Source organism: Panulirus ornatus, chromosome 7, assembly GCF_036320965.1.
Source record: "Panulirus ornatus isolate Po-2019 chromosome 7, ASM3632096v1, whole genome shotgun sequence".
In the NCBI taxonomy this organism is placed as follows: domain Eukaryota; kingdom Metazoa; phylum Arthropoda; class Malacostraca; order Decapoda; family Palinuridae; genus Panulirus; species Panulirus ornatus.
Window position 1 is genome coordinate 6,785,557 of NC_092230.1, and position 20,504 is coordinate 6,806,060.

General features: G+C 43.5%; 1 protein-coding gene across 3 annotated transcripts in view; it reads right to left on the reverse strand.

Moving 5' to 3' along the window:
- Window positions 1-20,504, reverse strand: part of Myo95E (Myosin 95E) — a 224,561-nt gene that overhangs the window by 42,088 nt on the left and 161,969 nt on the right. For all 3 annotated transcript variants that reach the window (XM_071663205.1, XM_071663206.1, XM_071663203.1), the window contains exons 5-11: window positions 11,976-12,022; window positions 11,535-11,598; window positions 10,988-11,001; window positions 10,165-10,249; window positions 5,744-5,850; window positions 4,806-4,953; window positions 964-1,169 (exon numbers count right to left, since the gene is read on the reverse strand). In XM_071663205.1, coding sequence (XP_071519306.1) covers window positions 964-1,169; window positions 4,806-4,953; window positions 5,744-5,850; window positions 10,165-10,249; window positions 10,988-11,001; window positions 11,535-11,598; window positions 11,976-12,022 — 671 coding nt within the window. The remainder of the gene's footprint in view (window positions 1-963; window positions 1,170-4,805; window positions 4,954-5,743; window positions 5,851-10,164; window positions 10,250-10,987; window positions 11,002-11,534; window positions 11,599-11,975; window positions 12,023-20,504) is intronic.

Genomic DNA, 20,504 nt, shown 5'->3' on the forward strand with positions numbered 1-20,504 from the left:
GGGGAGCAAGCAAGCAGTGTTCCACGTGGATGCTGTCGTGTCGCACGTTCAGTGAACTGCTGGGGTGTGTCTGAGGTAGAGGCTGGAGAAGGGTGGAGAAAGAACAGCTCCCTGGAGAACCCCAACTGTAGATCCAAGAGAGATTTGGATCTGTATCCTACATGGACGACCCTGGCTGGCTATGATGTTGGCCATCCACCTTTTGACATTCATGTGGGAAGGTGTTTTCGAGTATCTTTCGTGTGAAGGGTGCGAGGGGGGTGTTAACGTGGGAGCAGTGTTGCATTGTGTTGCTGACTCTGTGTGTGTTGGGATCTGGGGTGTGTGGGGGGAGGTGGGATTGTGGGTGCAGATTGGATGAAGCCATCGTGTATGTGATTGGTGTTGCTGGAGTGATTAGGGGTGTCTGAATGGAGGAGGTCTTGGTGGATTTGGCTGTCACTCAGTCCCTCAGGAAGTACAGATAGTGATGATAGGAGACAGGAGGAAGAAGGGGGAGTTGGGTCGGGGTTTCGAGAGGTTTTTAGGGTGGGTAGTATGCTGGCAAGTTTCCGGAGATGGAGTATTTTGTTGTATAGCCTCGAATGGTTCATGATGTCGGCCAACATGTAGTGTTGGGCAGAGGTGTTTTATGTGGAGGTCTAATATGATTTTAGACCATGTTGCAGGGGACTTTGCCCGGGTCATGAATATGATATAAAGATTATGGAAGTCGATGAGAGGGAATGTATGACAAGGTGGCTTTTGGCAAAGTGCGTCATGGTCGTCCAAGCCTAGGGCTGTGATTGGTGTATGGCTGATCTCTTAGTGTATGTATGTGTGTGTGTGTGTGTGTGTGTGTGTGTGTCCTGGGAGTGTTCTCATAATCTTATGAGCTGATGACCCGATCCAAGGGGCATTGTGGGGCCTTAATAACTTACACTGAGGAAGGAATCCTCACATATAAACACAACGGAGCCTTACTTTGATGGCCTCATTGGTCCTGCTGACGACCCAGGTGAAGAGTCTGTTGTACAGTGCGCGGCAGAGGGCGTCCCTGGTGCGCGTGGCCTCCAGGGCGGAGAGCTCCGCCACCACCGTCTCCCCGCGAGACTCCACCGTCCGCGTCTGCAGCGCCCCCACCAGCGCAGGCACCTCACAGAAGAGGAGCTCACACACCTCGTGCAGCTCTGCGAGGCAAAGGGGACACCGAACGTGAGCCATCTCGACACACAGACACACACACACACACCACACACACACACAGACACCACACACAGACACACACACCATACACACATACACACACACACACACACACACACACACACACACACACATACACACACCACAATTACATATACACACACAGACACACACACACACAGACACACACACACACACACATACACACACACACACACACACACACATACACACACACACACACACACACAGACACCACACACAGACACACACACCATACACACACACACACACACACACACACACACACACACACACATATACACACACCACACATACATATACACACACAGACACACATATACACACACAGACACACACACACACACGGACACATACATACACACCACACATACATACTCACACACACACACACACACAGACACACACATAGACACACACACATACACACACACACACACACGCACACACATACACACACACACACACACACACAGATCTAGGTGTGTGAGTGGATCATACAGGGTGTTTATACAGACCCCGATGCTCAAGGATGTAGTACAGTACATAAATAATGTTCACAACAGCTTAATTAGATTAATTGGCTCTAGGCTGTAACTCGGTTATAACTTCTACAGTATACAACTGATGTTCACAACAGCTTAATTAGATTAATCACAGTCATACAGGAGGCAAGTGTTCGTCGAATAATACACCATTTGTGACACTGCTGTTAAGCATCATTGACCTTGTCTACTTGGTGACCTTTTCCTTTCAGGGTCAATCTGAGGTCACAGGCGGGGATAAAAGTCCCGGAACACGTCAGGTCAAAGCTCCACCTAGCCCTCTGTCTCAACAGGGTAGTTACAGCCTTGGCCAAATGCTCGCCAAGCGGGGCATGAAGAAGCCTCGGGACCAGAGACGTGTGTCATGACTTTCTGTGCCCGACTGTACATACGTCCAACACCTAAATTGATTTTCTGTGATGGGACATAACAAATATCTTGGGATCTCGGTTCTAAAGTATTGCGTTCGCCAGCCATACAGAGCAATAAGGATGAAAACAAGAATTCCAGTATATATATATATATATATATATATATATATATATATATATATATATATATATATATATATATATATACAAACTAAGTGCATATGAACGCGCACCTTCATAGAACACACACGCACGCACACACACACACACATATACATAGCTTCGTCTCTTCGATGTATATCAAATGACTGTTATATTTCTCTCTTGTGTCTCTCCTGATGATGTGATTATGACACGAAAGTGCACTTGGGAACTTATCGTGTTTCATTTTCCCCCGTGGACTCATAGGAATACATACATATACATATATATATATATTTTTTTTTTTCATACTTTGTCGCTGTCTCCCGCGTTTGCGAGTTAGCGCAAGGAAACAGACGAAAGAAATGGCCCAACCCCCCCCATACACATGTATATACATACGTCCACACACGCAAATATACATACCTACACAGCTTTCCATGGTTTACCCGAGACGCTTCACATGCCTTGATTCAATCCACTGACAGCACGTCAACCCCGGTATACCACATCGCTCCAATTCACTCTATTCCTTGCCCTCCTTTCACCCTCCTGCATGTTCAGGCCCCGATCACACAAAATCTTTTTCACTCCATCTTTCCACCTCCAATTTGGTCTCCCTCTTCTCCTCGTTCCCTCCACCTCCGACACATATATCCTCTTGGTCAATCTTTCCTCACTCATTCTCTCCATGTGCCCAAACCACTTCAAAACACCCTCTTCTGCTCTCTCAACCACGCTCTTTTTATTTCCACACATCTCTCTTACCCTTACGTTACTTACTCGATCAAACCACCTCACACCACACATTGTCCTCAAACATCTCATTTCCAGCACATCCATCCTCCTGCGCACAACTCTATCCATAGCCCACGCCTCGCAACCATATATATATATATATATATATATATATATATATATATATATATATTTTTTTTTTTTTTTTTTTTTTTTTTTTTTTTTTTTTTTTTTATACTTTGTCGCTGTCTCCCGCGTTTGCGAGGTAGCGCAAGGAAACAGACGAAAGAAATGGCCCAACCCCCCCCCCCCATACACATGTACATACGTCCACACACGCAAATATACATACCTACACAGCTTTCCATGGTTTACCCCAGACGCTTCACATGCCTTGATTCAATCCACTGACAGCACGTCAACCCCTGTATACCACATCGCTCCAATTCACTCTATTCCTTGCCCTCCTTTCACCCTCCTGCATGTTCAGGCCCCGATCACACAAAATCTTTTTCACTCCATCTTTCCACCTCCAATTTGGTCTCCCTCTTCTCCTCGTTCCCTCCACCTCCGACACATATATCCTCTTGGTCAATCTTTCCTCACTCATTCTCTCCATGTGCCCAAACCATTTCAAAACACCCTCCTCTGCTCTCTCAACCACGCTCTTTTTATTTCCACACATCTCTCTTACCCTTACGTTACTCACTCGCTCAAACCACCTCACACCACACATTGTCCTCAAACATCTCATTTCCAGCACATCCACCCTCCTGCGCACATCTCTATCCATAGCCCACGCCTCGCAACCATACAACATTGTTGGAACCACTATTCCTTCAAACATACCCACTTTTGCTTTCCGAGATAATGTTCTCGACTTCCACACATTTTTCAAGGCTCCCAAAATTTTCGCCCCCTCCCCCACCCTATGATCCACTTCCGCTTCCATGGTTCCATCCGCTGACAGATCCACTCCCAGATATCTAAAACACTTCACTTCCTCCAGTTTTTCTCCATTCAAACTCACCTCCCAATTGACTTGACCCTCACCCCTACTGTACCTAATAACCTTGCTCTTATTCACATTTACTCTTAACTTTCTTCTTCCACACACTTTACCAAACTCAGTCACCAGCTTCTGCAGTTTCTCACATGAATCAGCCACCAGCGCTGTATCATCAGCGAACAACAACTGACTCACTTCCCAAGCTCTCTCATCCCCAACAGACTTCATACTTGCCCCTCTTTCCAGGACTCTTGCATTTACCTCCCTAACAACCCCATCCATAAACAAATTAAACAACCATGGAGACATCACACACCCCTGCCGCAAACCTACATTCACTGAGAACCAATCACTTTCCTCTCTTCCTACACGTACACATGCCTTACATCCTCGATAAAAACTTTTCACTGCTTCTAACAACTTGCCTCCCACACCATATATTCTTAATACCTTCCACAGAGCATCTCTATCAACTCTATCATATGCCTTCTCCAGATCCATAAATGCTACATACAAATCCATTTGCTTTTCTAAGTATTTCTCACATACATTCTTCAAAGCAAACACCTGATCCACACATCCTCTACCACTTCTGAAACCGCACTGCTCTTCCCCAATCTGATGCTCTGTACATGCCTTCACCCTCTCAATCAATACCCTCCCATATAATTTACCAGGAATACTCAACAAACTTATACCTCTGTATATATATATATATATATATATATATATATATATAGACTCACCCAGCAGACAGGAGGGAGGTAGACTCACCATACTCATTCTCGCTGACGCATCCCTCCGTGCCGTCTATGTTGTTGACGGAGGTGAAGGTGAGGTTGGCCAGTTTGAGCACAGCTGCCACAATCCTGAGCACGTCCAGCTGCTCCTCCTGGCTCAGCCCCAGCACGTCCAGCGCACGCTGCACGCGCGCACGCCCACCAAGACAGACAGACAGACAGACGGTCAGCTGGCTCACTCACCACGTGAAGGGTGTGTGTGTGTGTGTGTGTGTGTGTGTGTGTGTGTGTGTGTGTGTGTGTGTGTGTGTGTGTAAGCATGTATGTGTGTGTGTGTGTGTGTGTGTGTGCTCGTATGTAAGCGTGTGTGTGTTTGTGTGTGTGTGTGTGTGTGTGTGTGTGTGTGTGTGTGTGTGTGCTTGTATGTAATGGTGTGTGTGTTTGTGTGTGTGTGTGTGTGTGTGTGTGTGTGTGTGTGTGTGTGTGTGTGTGTGTGTGTGTGTGTGTGCTTGTATGTAATGGTGTGTGTGTTTGTGTGTGTGTGTGTGTGTGTGTGTGTGTGTGTGTGTGTGTGTGTGTGTGTGAGGAAATGTGCAAGTCTATGTATGTTTAAATCTTAATATCTATAAATAATAATGATCATACACAAACTTCAATAAGTGTACCGTACGTGAGTGACGGTACCGTGGTGACGGTACCGTGGTGACGGTAGTGTACCGTGGTGACGGTACCGTGCATGAGTGACGGTACCGTGGTGACGGTAGTGTACCGTGGTAACAGTACCGTACATGAGTGACGGTACCGTGGTGACGGTAGTGTACCGTGGTGACGGTACCGTACATGAGTGACGGTACCGTGGTGACGGTAGTGTACCGTGGTAACAGTACCGTACATGAGTGACGGTACCGTGGTGACGGTACCGTGGTGACGGTACCATAGTGACGGTAGTGTACCGTGGTGACGGTACCGTACCTTGGTGATGGAGAATTCGGTGCGGTCGTCCAGGGAGTCTGTGACGGGGTGACGCGAGGCCTGCAGGAGTGTGTAGTTCTCCACGTTACGCTGCAACCTTAGCAACTCTGCAGGGGAAACCATACAGTCATTGGCAACCCTGCATACACACACACACACACACACACACACACACACACATATACACACACACAACATACACATATGCAGATAAAAAACCCTACCAATGTTTGTTCATATATATATATATCCATTATTACTCATCTCAACATGACAGAGTTAGATTATCATCATTTCAATCTATGTTCCTTAGGGCATTACGTATTCGCAGTCCAGAGTTTATTGATGATGAGTTCGAGAAGATATATTCTATTGGATCTAAGTTAAGGTACCCTAGATCTTTCATTGATAAATCCCTTAAGTTAGCAAAGAAATCATTTTATAGAGTTGAGCCCAAACCTCCCATTGACACCAAAAATCTTTTAGTTCTCCATTTTAATAATTTTACTTTACTTCCCATGTTTCTTAAACCCTTTAATGTAAATGTAGCCTTCAGCAACAACAATACTATCAAGGATATCTTATGGAAAATCTCACCAGAAAGTTCTGCTGGCTGTGTTTATAGAGTACCATGTAAAAACTGTAATATGTTTTATGTTGGGCAGACTGGTAAGGATCTTTATGTTAGACTCAAACAACATAAATACTATGTAAGAACAGGATAAGAATTAAATACTTTGTTTAATCATGTTACAAAATTATGACCATTGCATTGACTGGTGTAACGCTAATTCAATTATCAACTAACTCCTTTACCAAGAGAAATATCAGTGACTCTTCTATTACTAAATACATAAAGAATTGTAACATTAATATTAGTGAAGGTCTATACAAATTGGATAGCTCTGTCGAAGGCAAAATCTGTAAACATTTCCCTTTCCTATCCACATGATAAACATTTCATGACAGACATGATGCCAGACCCGAACACCACCATCTGGTAACACTTGTTTACCAAATGGCGTCTTAGCTACGTCTCTTCCTTGTATATCAACTGACAGTTCTACGTCTTCTATTTCTCTCTCTTGTATCTCCCCTGACGACGATGTGATCATTACACGAAAGTGCACTTGGGAACATATCGTGTCTTTTATGTGATTCTCCACACAGAGTAGGTGACACCCACACCACTATGACCTATTGCAATATAAGAAACTTGTGCGCTACCTTTTGGCTGAGGGTGGGGGGGGGGGGTTGTTGTTGTTGTTGTTTACTTGTTGGTGTTTATGTGGCTGTGTGTTTTCTCGGTCTTCGATGATGATGTATTATATCACCCTATGCTGTTTCCTTCGTTAGTGAGGTAGCGCCAGGAATAGACGAAAAAAAAAAAAGGGCCATATCCACTCATTCTCTAGCTGTTATGTGTAATGCACCGAAACCACAGCTCCCTTTCCACATCCAGGCCCCACAGACCTTTCCATGGTTTACCCAGGACGCTTTACCTGCCCTATGCCGTTTCCCTCGTTAATGAGGTAGCGCCAGGAATAGACGAAAAAATATAAGGGCCATATCCGCTCATACTCATTCTCTAGCTGTCATGTAATAATGCACCGAAACCACAGCTCCCTTTCCACATCCAGGCCCCACAGACCTTTCCATGGTTTACCCCAGACGCTTCACCTGCACTGGCTCAGTCCACTGACAGCACGTCGCCCCCTGTATACCAGATTATGAAGTCGATAATTTCCACCATTTAGAAATAGCAGTTCTGTTCACCCTTCTAGCATATTTATCGTGAAATAGTCGACCCAAGAGAAATACTAGAATGTTGGAGGAATTAAACCGAACTATATCAATTTACGCATGTATAGAAGGATCAAATTATATAGAAATATAGGCTTTAATATCCCCTAAGGTGCTGTTGGCTAAGCAGCCTACGTTAACTGCATGGGTAAAATTCCACTTAAATTATAAGAATCTCATCAGTACATCCTTAGAACCAAATATGTTACTTGAGGATGTAAAAAGAAAGAAAAAAAAAACTATTAATGGGGTTTCAAATCACGCGGACATACGGACTGACGGACGTTTTCTGAAATGGCCATTGACATGAATGTTTACAATTTTGCCCACGACTGTAAAAGAGGGTAAATTTTCATTTCACCATATAAACACAAACACACGCATGCGCGCACGCATGACACAATAACGCATACATATGTACGTAGGTGTGTTAATTAGAATGTTTAAGTTAACGCAACACCTCCTGTTTTATTAATAAAAAAAAAAGCGGTCATTAGCTTCCTACTATGACGTCGACTAAAGTTACCGAACACTTACCGCAATAAACTGGTGGTATCTAAACGGTAAATTTTTCTCGCCAGATTTTAAACTAGGAAGACATAGAATATAATAAAAGAATTATCACGAAATTATCGACGATCATAAAACTCGTGAGGCTGACGGTAAAATTTCAAGTGAAAAATAGCGGGTGTTAAGAGCGCCCACATCGAGTGATGTGGGCGCCAAGGACGGTGGGCGGAACAGCTGATCGTCCGGGAGGGACGCGCGCGGCCCCCCCCACACACAAAAACCAGGAAATATATCTACCTCTTGCGCCCCCTTTCCTCCCCCAAGACGTAGCCGAGGGTTTGTTTACAGACTGGGCGGAAGTTTAATCAAATCAATAAAAATACGATAAATAAAACACACACACGAGAGAGAGAGAGAGAGAGAGAGAGAGAGAGAGAGAGAGAGAGAGAGAGAGAGAGAGAGAGAGTGTGTGTGTGTGTGAAAGAAGTGCGGGAGTCGGTGGGAGAGGTGGGAAGGAAGCCATACATGGTCCTCTCTCCCAGAATAAAAGAAACCTGTGCGCTACCTTGTGGATGGCGTGGGGGGGGGGGGTTGGGGGGGTTGCTGGAGGTTACTTGTTGGTAATTATGTGATTGTTGTTGTTGTTGTTGTTGTTGTTGTAGGCGGTGGAGGAGGCTGCATATGTTCTCCTCCAAAGGAAGGAACAGAGAAGGGGGCCAGGTGAGGATATTCCCTCAAAGGCCCAGTCCTCTGTTCTTAACGCTACCTCGCTAACGCAAGAAATGGCGAATATGGAAAAAATATAACATACATACATCAACATATACACATATGCATACAAATACAAAGATATACACAAATACACATGTACGTATCCATTCTTGCTCTCCTTCATCCATTCCTGGCGCTACCCCGTCCCACAGGAAAGAGCATCGCCACCCCCTACTTCAACGAGGTAGCGCCAAGAAAACAGACCAAGAAGAGGCCACATTGGTTCACACTCAGCCTCTTAGCTGTCATGTGTAATGCACCGAAACCACAGCTCCCTCCCCATCCACATTCTTAGACTCAGTTCATATTTATCAATCATTGATGTATCTAATCTACATAATTGATAGCTGAATATACATATTTTATTCTATGGATTTTGAAAGACCTACTTTGCAACTACGGCGTTGAATTAGAAAGAAATAAAGCTGGGTAAATATGGAAAAAAAAATATGACGAGAGAAAATTTGCCCAAGTGACATAAATTCTGTCGCCTACTGTTGCCATATGAGGATCACTGTTTTTTTTTTCATTTTACATATGTAAATCAACTTTTCTCACTATGTACCTTCGAAATCAAGCATACATTTGCATACATAATTACTGTGGCATACATCCATCCATTGATGTATACAATTATACAGCAAAAAACTTTATATTTCTTTTTATTCATTATTTTACGAAGATGTGGAAAGAAAATAAAATTTCTAATCTATTCTTTGTGAACTGTTGGAAGTCAAGGATTGCCGTGAGTGTTGGTAATGGGCGAGTGACAGACGTGTTGGCAGTGGGTGATCATATGTGACAACAAACTACTCAAATACACCGTTGCTTGTTGGTAAAAGAGAGTAGGACAGGCAGGTGTTGGCAGGATAGGCAGATGTTGGCAGGGTAGGCAGGTGTTGGCAGGATAGGCAGGTGTTGGCAGCATAGGTAACTGTTGGCAGGATAGGCAGATGGTGGCAGGACAGACAGGTGTTGGAAGGATAGGTAACTGTTGGAAGGATAGGCAGATGTTGGCAGGACAGGCAAGGTGTTGGCAGGATAGTTAACTGTTGGCAGGACAGGCAAGGTGTTGGCAGGGTAGTTAACTGTTGGTAGGATAGGCAGATGTTGGCAGGGTAGGCAGGTGTAGGCAGGGTAGGCAGGTGTTGAAAGGATAGGTAGATGTTGGCAGGACAGGCAAGGTGTTGGCAGGACAGGCAAAGTGTTGGCAGGATAGTTAACTGTTGGTAGGATAGGCAAGGAGTTGTTGGCAGGACACGCAAGGTGGGTTGGCAGGATAGGCAAGGTGTTGGCAGGATAAGCAGTTGGTGGCAGATGTTGGCACGGATACTTACTCAGGGTCTGGATGTCAGCGCCTGCCAACACTTGGTAGAAAATGTGGAAATTCCGCTCGCCAGCGGCGCGTCCAGTGACTCTGGGCTGGGGGAAAGGGGGAAGAGAGAAAAGACAGTGGGTGATTTGAGATAATTTCTGAGAGGGAGGGGAGGGGGAGGGGGGGTCGTTGGTACGACCAACCACCCCCCCTTCCCCTCCCCCCCCCCTCCCCGCGAGCACGACTTTGGGTACGACCCTGTTTAATACCCCATTTCCCCCCCCCTCCATTTCCCCCCATTTCCCCCTTTTCCCCTCACCCCCTTCCCCTCTCAGCACGAATCGTACCGTCGTGCTGTACCGTTGTCGTGGAGGGGGGGAGGGGGGAGGGGGAGAGAGGGGAGGAGGGGGGTCGTCGTATCCGTTGTCGTGCTCAGCGGGGGGTGGGGGGGATTGGGGGGCGGGGGGGTGGGGGGGATGGGGGGGAGGGGTCGTACCGCCATCAGGTTCAAAGTTATATACATAAAAAAAAAATAATTACCAAATATTTCATATAAATTTTCTATTTTTTTGTTTCAAAAAAAAAATTAAATTTAAATTTCATCCAAAAAAAATTAAATTTAAATTTCATCAAAAAAAAATTAAATTTCAATTTCATCAAAAAAAAATAAATTTGAATTTCATCCAAAAAAAATTAGATTTAATTTTCATCCAAAAAAAATTAAATTTAAATTTCATCCAAAAAATAAATTAAATTCAAATTTCATCCAAAAAAAAATTAGATCTAAATTTCATCCAAAAAATAAGATTAAAAATTAAAAATTAAAAATTTGAAAAATTGCTCACCTTTTCCAACAAGTCTTCAGTCGGCATAATAAGAGAACAACATACATCACAATATGACAACATATTCTCGATATATCTTCAGTTCATTGCCACGGGTATATCACATATCAGATATATGCCTTCATGAATATTATCATACTTCATTATAACAGAAAATTACGATCTATTAAAACATTTTCACACTAAATCTATTAGCAGTATATTTATCTATCTATCTATGTCTATCTGCCTATATCTATCTATTTATATCTATCTATCTATCTACCTATCTATGTCTATCTATCTATATCTATCTATTCATATCTATCTATCTATCTATCTATGTCTATCTATTTATATCTATCTTGTCTATCTATCTATATCAATCAATCAATCAATCTATCTATCTATCTATGTCTATCTATCTATATCAATCAATCAATCAATCAATCAATCTATCTATCTATCTATCGATACATATCAAAATAGAGGTAGAAGTTCTAGTACTCTACTAGCGATACTGACAGAGAGGAGTATACCCACAGTATACTGTGCCGGGTATACTCACAGTGCGTTATACTGCCGCCAATTGGGTCACCCTTGTGGTCAAACTCGATCTCCATATACTTGCCCTGGGGAAGAGGGGAAGAGGGGGGGAGGGTTATGAATAACAACACTTGATTATATGATTATTATTTTTTTGACGACAGTTTACAGAGATGAAGATATACACACAGGTATTCTCATATATACAATATTTCATATATATATATATATATATATATATATATATATATATATATATATATACGCATCAACACAGGGATCATATCGACCTATACACGGGATTAATCACGTCACACACACACACATACACATACACACACACACACACAGACATACACACACACACACACACACACACACACACACATACACACACACACACACACAGACACACACAAACATACACACACACACACACACACACATACACACACATACTCACAAATCTTGAAGAATTGTCGTTTCTTCTCGTCCGTGCGTTACCGAAGGCTGGGAGGGGGAGAGAGAGAGGTGTCGTTAGTTTGGACCAGCGGCCTCGTTGATCTGGAAAACTGGCTCGTTAAACACGGAATATCTTATATATATATATATATATATATATATATATATATATATATATATATATATATATATATATATATATATATATTCCTATGAGTCCGCGGGGAAAATGAAACACGAAAAGTTCCTAAGTGCACTTTCGTGTAATAATAACATCATCTCTCGTGTGTCTCCCCTGATGATGTGATTATTACACGAAAGTGCACTTGGGAACTTTTCGTGTTTCATTTTCCCCGTGGATTCATAGGAATATATATATATATATATATATATATATATATATATATATATATATATATATATATATATATATATATATATATGGAAAGAGGGGCATGTATGAAGTCTGTTGGGGATGAGAGAGCTTGGGAAGTGAGTCAGTTGTTGTTCGCTGATGATACAGCGCTGGTGGCTGATTCATGTGAGAAACTGCAGAAGCTGGTGACTGAGTTTGGTAAAGTGTGTGGAAGAAGAAAGTTGAGAGTAAATGTGAATAAGAGCAAGGTTATTAGGTACAGTAGGGGTGAGGGTCAAGTCAATTGGGAGGTGAGTTTGAATGGAGAAAAACTGGAGGAAGTGAAGTGTTTTAGATATCTGGGAGTGGATCTGTCAGCGGATGGAACCATGGAAGCGGAAGTGGATCATAGGGTGGGGGAGGGGGCGAAAATTTTGGGAGCCTTGAAAAATGTGTGGAAGTCGAGAACATTATCTCGGAAAGCAAAAATGGGTATGTTTGAGGGAATAGTGGTTCCAACAATGTTGTATGGTTGCGAGGCGTGGGCTATGGATAGAGATGTGCGCAGGAGGATGGATGTGCTGGAAATGAGATGTTTGAGGACAATGTGTGGTGTGAGGTGGTTTGATCGAGTAAGTAACGTAAGGGTAAGAGAGATGTGTGGAAATAAAAAGAGCGTGGTTGAGAGAGCAGAAGAGGGTGTTTTGAAATGGTTTGGGCACATGGAGAGAATGAGTGAGGAGAGATTGACCAAGAGGATATATGTGTCGGAGGTGGAGGGAACGAGGAGAAGAGGGAGACCAAATTGGAGGTGGAAAGATGGAGTGAAAAAGATTTTGTGTGATCGGGGCCTGAACATGCAGGAGGGTGAAAGGAGGGCAAGGAATAGAGTGAATTGGAGTCATGTGGTATACAGGGGTTGACGTGCTGTCAGTGGATTGAATCAAGGCATGTGAAGCGTCTGGGGTAAACCATGGAAAGCTGTGTAGGTATGTATATTTGCGTGTGTGGACGTGTGTATGTACATGTGTATGGGGGGGGGGGGGTTGGGCCATTTCTTTCGTCTGTTTCCTTGCGCTACCTCGCAAACGCGGGAGACAGCGACAAAGTATAAAAAAAAAAAAAAAAAAAAAAAAAAAATATATATATATATATATATATATATATATATATATATATACAGAGAGAGAGAGAGAGAGAGAGAGAGAGAGAGAGAGAGAGAGAGAGAGAGAGAGAGAGAGAGAGAGCGCTGGCTCGTTAACCGTCACACAACCCGATGGATCAGGATTAACGAGCGACCCCACATGACCCTGGACCATATCCAAGGCTTGTTCAACGAACCTAATCCTTCAGCCGCTCTCGTTGAACACTCAGAGCTATGGAATGGCTAGCCAGTGCTGTATCTGAGAAATAGATCTTCCGTTACAGCTGTATCTGAGAAATAGATCTTCCGTTACAGCTGTATCTGAGAAATAGATCTTCCGTTACAGCTGTATCTGAGAAATAGATCCTTCGTTACAGCTGTATCTGAGAAATAGATTCTTCGTTACAGCTGTATCTGAGAAATAGATCCTTCGTTACAGCTGTATCTGAGAAATAGATTCTTCGTTACAGCTGTATCTGAGAAATAGATCCTTCGTTACAGCTGTATCTGAGAAATAGATTCTTCGTTACAGCTGTATCTGAGAAATAGATCCTTCGTTACAGCTGTATCTGAGAAATAGATTCTTCGTTACAGCTGTATCTGAGAAATAGATCCTTCGTTACAGCTGTATTTGAGAAATAGATCCTTCGTTACAGCTGTATCTGAGAAATAGATCCTTCGTTACAGCTGTATTTGAGAAATAGATCTTCCGTTACAGCTGTATCTGAGAAATAGATCCTTGGTTACAGCTGTATCTGAGAAATAGATCCTTCGTTACAGCTGTATCTGAGAAATAGATCCACCGTTACAGCTGTATCTGAGAAATAGATCCTTCGTTACAGCTGTATCTGAGAAATAGATCCTTCGTTACAGCTGTATTTGAGAAATAGATCTTCCGTTACAGCTGTATCTGAGAAATAGATCCTTCGTTACAGCTGTATCTGAGAAATAGATCCTTCGTTACAGCTGTATTTGAGAAATAGATCCTTCGTTACAGCTGTATCTGAGAAATAGATCTTCCGTTACAGCTGTATCTGAGAAATAGATCCTTCGTTACAGTTGTATCTGAGAAATAGATCCTTCGTTACAGCTGTATTTGAGACACAGATCGTTACAGTACCAGCTGTAACAGCCGACGGCTGTATTGGACCCGTGACGTCACAAGGTGACGTCACGGGATGACTTGCGGGATGGGGGGAACCATGACGTCATAAGGTGACGTAGCGTCCGCCACTGGGACTGTCCTGCTGACGTCAGCACCACCCTATCCATTCGTCATAATGACGTCAGCACCACAGCGCCACCCTATCCATTCATCATGACGACGTCAGCATCAAAATGACCAGCATAGACACCCATTAAACAATAAGGGTCAAGTTGGGGGGGGGGGGATTTGAGAGGGGGAGAGGATTTGAGAGGGGGAGGGGAGGATTTGAGAGGGGGGGAGGGGAGGATTTGAGAGGGGGGGGAGGGGAGGATTTGAGAGGGGGGGAGGGGAGGATTTGAGAGGGGGAGGAGGGGAGGAATTGAGAGGGGGAGGAGGGGAGGATTTGAGAGGGGGGGAGAGAGGAAATGATTCAACCCCCCTCCTCAACCCTGTTCTCAGAAATAGATTAATAGATGTGTCTAGTTGAAGGGGGGGGGATCGACACATCCCCCCTCCTCAACCCTGTTCTCAGAAATAGATTAATAGATGTGTCTAGTTGAAGGGGGGGAGAGGAGATCGACACACCCCCTCCTTCACCCTGTTCTGAGAAATAGATTAATAGATGTGTCTAGTTGAAGGGGGGGATCGACACATCCCCCCTCCTCAACCCTGTTCTCAGAAATAGATTAATTGATGTGTCTAGTTGAAGGGGGGGATCGACACATCCCCCCTCCTCAACCCTGTTCTCAGAAATAGATTAATAGATGTGTCTAGTTGAAGGGGGGGATCGACACATCCCCCCTCCTCAACCCTGTTCTCGGAAATAGATTAATAGATGTCTCTAGTTGAAGGGGGGGGCCTATCGATACCACAACCCCCCCTCCCCCCGTTGAAGGGGGGGAGGGCGGCCTATAGATACCACAACCCCCCCCTCCCCCCCCTCCTCAACCCTTTCAGAGATTCGTCAGCCGACCATGTCGGCATGCGCCCCCCCCCCCCCCACACGCATATCTATCACATGACTGTAGACAGCCCTTATCTACCAACTGTAGATAACCCTTATCTACCATCGTCAGAGATATAATCCCAAACCCCCACTGTAAGGGATGTAGCCAGTGGTCAACCACTGCCTCTGGGGGGGGGGAGGGGGAGGGGGGGAGGTAATTTCGTAATAGACATTAATTTCGTAATAGACATTTCCGAGGTTTCTAGATGTTAAAATGTCTATATTTTTTCCTCTTCCTTCATTTCATCGGCATTTATACTAGACTAGTTAAGAGTTAAATGCTCTTCTAAAAATACACTGTGTAATTTAATATATATATATATATATATATATATATATATATATATATATATATATATATATATATATATATATATATCTTTTTCTTTCTTTCATACTATTCGCCATTTCCCGCATTAGCGAGGTAGCGTTAAGAACAGAGGACTGGGCCTTTGAGGGATTATCCTCACTTGGCCCCCTTCTCTGTTCCTTCTTTTGGAAAATTAAAAAAAAAAAAAAAAAGAAATGAGAGGGGAGGATTTCCAGCCCCCCGCTCCCTTCCCTTTTAGTCGCCTTCTACGACACGCAGGGAATACGTGGGAAGTATTCTTTCTCCCCTATCCCCAGGGATAATATATATATATATATATATATATATATATATATATATATATATATATATATATGCAAAAAAAACTAGGAATATGAAAAATAATCATTTCTCAGCAGAGCTGGGAAATAAGTCACTTGGTAGCGCTGGGAAATAAGTCACTTAGCGATAACGGTTCGTAAGTCATAGGCGCAGCGGCAGTACAGAGGAGGGGGGAGGGGTGGAATAGGGAGGGAGGGTGGAATAGGGAGGGAGGGGGGGAATAGGGAGGGAGGGAGGGAGGGGGGAATAGGGAGGGAGGGAGGGAGGGAGGGAGGGGGGAATAGGGAGGGGGGAATAGGGAGGGAGTGAGGGAGAGGAATAGGGAGGGAGGGAGAGGAGAATAGGGAGGGAGGGAGGGAGAGGAGAATAGGGAGGGAGGGAGAAAGGGGAGGGGAATAGGGAGGGGGGAATGGAATAGGGAGGGAGGGAGGGGGGAATGGAATAGGGAGGGAGGGGGAATAGGGAAGGAGGGAGGGAAGGAAATAGGGAGGGAGGGAGGGATGGGGAAATAGAGAGCAAGGGAGTGGGGGAAATAGGGAGGGAGGGTGTGGGGAATAAGGAAGGAGGGAGGGAGGGGAGGGGAATAGGGAGGGGGGGAATGGAATAGGGAAGGAGTGAGGGAGGGAAGGGAGGGAAGGGAGGGCCGGGTGTAGGCCTCCAGTATAATCAGTGCAGGTGCTGACCTCTGGCAACGTGGGGCTTCGACCCCCCCAACCTTCCCTCCTTTCCCCCTCCCTCTTCCCCTCTTCCCCCTTTAAATACGTCATTACGTCATAACGTTCGGGTGTCTCCGGCAGGAGCTGCGGGGGGGGGGGGGGAGAGGAACACATAGGCCGCGCCGGCGCAGAAGGACGCCTTCATTATCAAAAACAACCTGCGCAGTGGTATCGTGATTACGGCTCCATCTGCGCAAGGCTGGGTACACTCTCTAGGTAAAGTAGGGGCAATACAGGGCGGGGTTTCCATATACCACTATCTTGGTCCAAAAACCAGGATACAGTGGGAATTTTACCTTACGTTCAACTGCTGTTGTCCAAAGGGGTTTATTCGTTATCAGAACGTAATATAACGTTTGTGTTATCCGTCATAAATGATTTATGTGTCACAGTTATGCATTCTATTTATTTATTTTTTTTCTTTTTTTGCCCCACATGCAAAATATGAATTTCCGATCAAATTTACATATGTGTTCACAGCAACAGACGTTCGGGGCTACAGTAGCTTTGGAACGTTTACATATGTGGTGCGTCTATTTTTTTTTACATATGTGGTGCGTCTATCTTTTTTTTACATATGTAGTGCGTATTTTTTCTTTTACATATGTGATGCGTATTTCTTTTTTACATATGTGGTACGCATTTTTTTTAACATATGTGGTACATATTTTTTTTTACATATGTGGTACATATTTTTTTTACATATGTGGTGCGTATTTTTTTTACATATGTGGTGCGTATTTTTTTTTACATATGTGGTACATATTTTTTTACATATGTGGTACATTTTTTTTTACATATGTGGTACATATTTTTTTACATATGTGGTACGTTTTTTTTTTTTTACATATGTGGTACGTATTTTTTGTACATATGTGGTAGGTAATTTTTTTTACATATGTGCTACGTATTTTTTCACATACGTGGCACATATTTTTTACATATGTGGTGCGCATTTCTTTATATATGTGGTTCACGTTTTTATTACATATGTGCCATATATCATTTTTTACATATGTGGCACGCATCTTTTTGACATATGTGCCATATATCATTCTTTTACATATGTGGCACGCATCTTTATTACATATGTGCCATATATCATTCTTTTACATATGTGGCACGCATTTTTATGACATATGTACCATACATTATTTTTTCACATATGTGGCACGTATTTCATTTTACATATGTGGCACGTAAATAATTGTAAAAAAAAAAAAAAAAAGAAAAATTGTGTTATTTCTACTAAAAGGCGAATGGAACAGATATTCTAGCCCTTGGCTTAAACGGGATATGAAAACGAAACGGTAAAAAAAACCTGTTGATCTGTTGAACAACGCCCCGTTATTTTATCGTACGTCAGATCGGCTGCGCAACAGGAGTGGGGGGGGGGGGGGGATGTGAACCCTGTACGTACACTCGGCAAAAAAAGTATCTTCACGGAGATGTCCGATGAGTTCCGAAATGATCAATACGACGCGTGTTGTCTGGGTAAGGTTGGGTGAGACTGAATGCGAGATAAATTCATTTATAACTATAGTAACCCAATTTTTATTAGTTATTCACATCGAAATATGTATTGAATATGATATTCATTAAGGTAAATGACAGGAAATGGCTTTAGGGGTTACAATATAACTATATAATGAACGAAAGGCTCCCAGTGTGAGGCCAGACCAATAGGTATTTCTCATAATGTTTAGGCTGGGTGTCATATTCTTTCACACAATAAATCATTTTTTTTTTTTTGTGGTGTGTACATTCCTATAGTGCGCCCTACATCTGCCTCTCTAGAGGGTGGGATGAGTGGGTGGGAAGAGTGGGTGGGAAGAGTGGGTGGGAAGAGTGGGTGGGAAGAGTGGGTGGGAAGAGTGGGTGGGATGAGTAGGTGGGATGAGTGGGTGGGAAGAGTGGGTGGGATGAGTGGGTGGGATGAGTAGGTGGGATGAGTGGGTGGGAAGAGTGGGTGGGAAGAGTGGGTGGGATGAGTGGGTGGGAAGAGTGGGTGGGAAGAGTGGGTGGGATGAGTGGGTGGGAAGAGTGGGTGGGAAGAGTGGGTGGGAAGAGTGGGTGGGAAGAGTGGGTGGGATGAGTGGGTGGGATGAGTGGGTGGGAAGAGTGGGTGGGAAGAGTGGGTGGGATGAGTGGGTGGGATGAGTGGGTGGGAAGGGGGTACTGAACCCCCCAAGGTTACCCCAGCTTCCCCAGGTGCCCACAGAATCCGGGGGGGAGGAAGGCTTTCCCCCTGAGAAATGGAAATAAGACGAGTGACATGGTCTCAAATATGTATTATGTATGTATGTATGTATGTATGTAAGTATACATGTATGTATGTAAGTATACATGCATTTATGTTAGTATGTATATATCTATGTATATATCTATGTAAGTATATATGTATTTAATCAAGTATGTATGTATGTATGTACGCATGTATGTATATAAGTATGTATGTATGTATGTATGTACGTATGTACGTATGTATGTATGTATGTACGTATGTATGTATGTATTAATCCACCTATCTATCAACATCTATTTCATACACAGTGAAAAAAATAATAAAGTTAATTCTTCTTGAACATCAAAAAATGTGACCAATTTTTTTTTTTTGATGTTCATCTTGAAATCTACTGACATTTCCGGAGTTGTTCATCATACCGGTTATTGAACACGAGAAATATTTGAGGGAAATATTCACGGTAATATCTGAGGGAAATATTCACGGTAATATCTGAGGGAAATATTCACGGTAATATTTGAGGGAAATATTCAAGGTAATAATTGAGGGAAATATTCACGGTAATATTTGAGGGAAATATTCACGGTAATATTTGAGGGAAATATTCACGGTAATATCTGAGGGAAATATTCACGGTAATATTTGAGGGAAATATTCACGGTAATATTTGAGGGAAATATTCACAGTAATATCTGAGGGAAATATTCACGGTAATATCTGAGGGAAATATTCACGGTAATATTTGAGGGAAATATTCACGGTAATATCTGAGGGAAATATTCACGGTAATATCTGAGGGAAATATTCACGGTAATATCTGAGGGAAATATTCAAGGTAATATCTGAGGGAAATATTCACGGTAATATTTGAGGGAAATAGTGACGATAATATTCGTTGTGTGGCCATTTTGATGGGTGTTGAGGGGGGGGGGGGGTGCGGGTTGGTAGAGGAAGGGGTTGAGGGTACCAGGTTGTGGTAGATATGAGGTTGGGAGGGGGTTGGGGTACCAGGTTGTGGTAGATATGAGGTTGGGAGGGGGTTGGGGGTACCAGGTTGTGGTAGATATGAGGTTGGGAGGGGGTTGGGGGTACCAGGCTGTGGTAGATATGAGGTTGGGAGGGGGTTGGGGTAACAAGCTGTGGTAGATATGAGGTTGGGGTACCAAGCTGTGGTAGATATGAGGTTGGGAGGGGGTTGGGGGTACCAGGTTGTGGTAGATATGAGGTTGGGAGGGGGTTGGGGGTACCAGGCTGTGGTAGATATG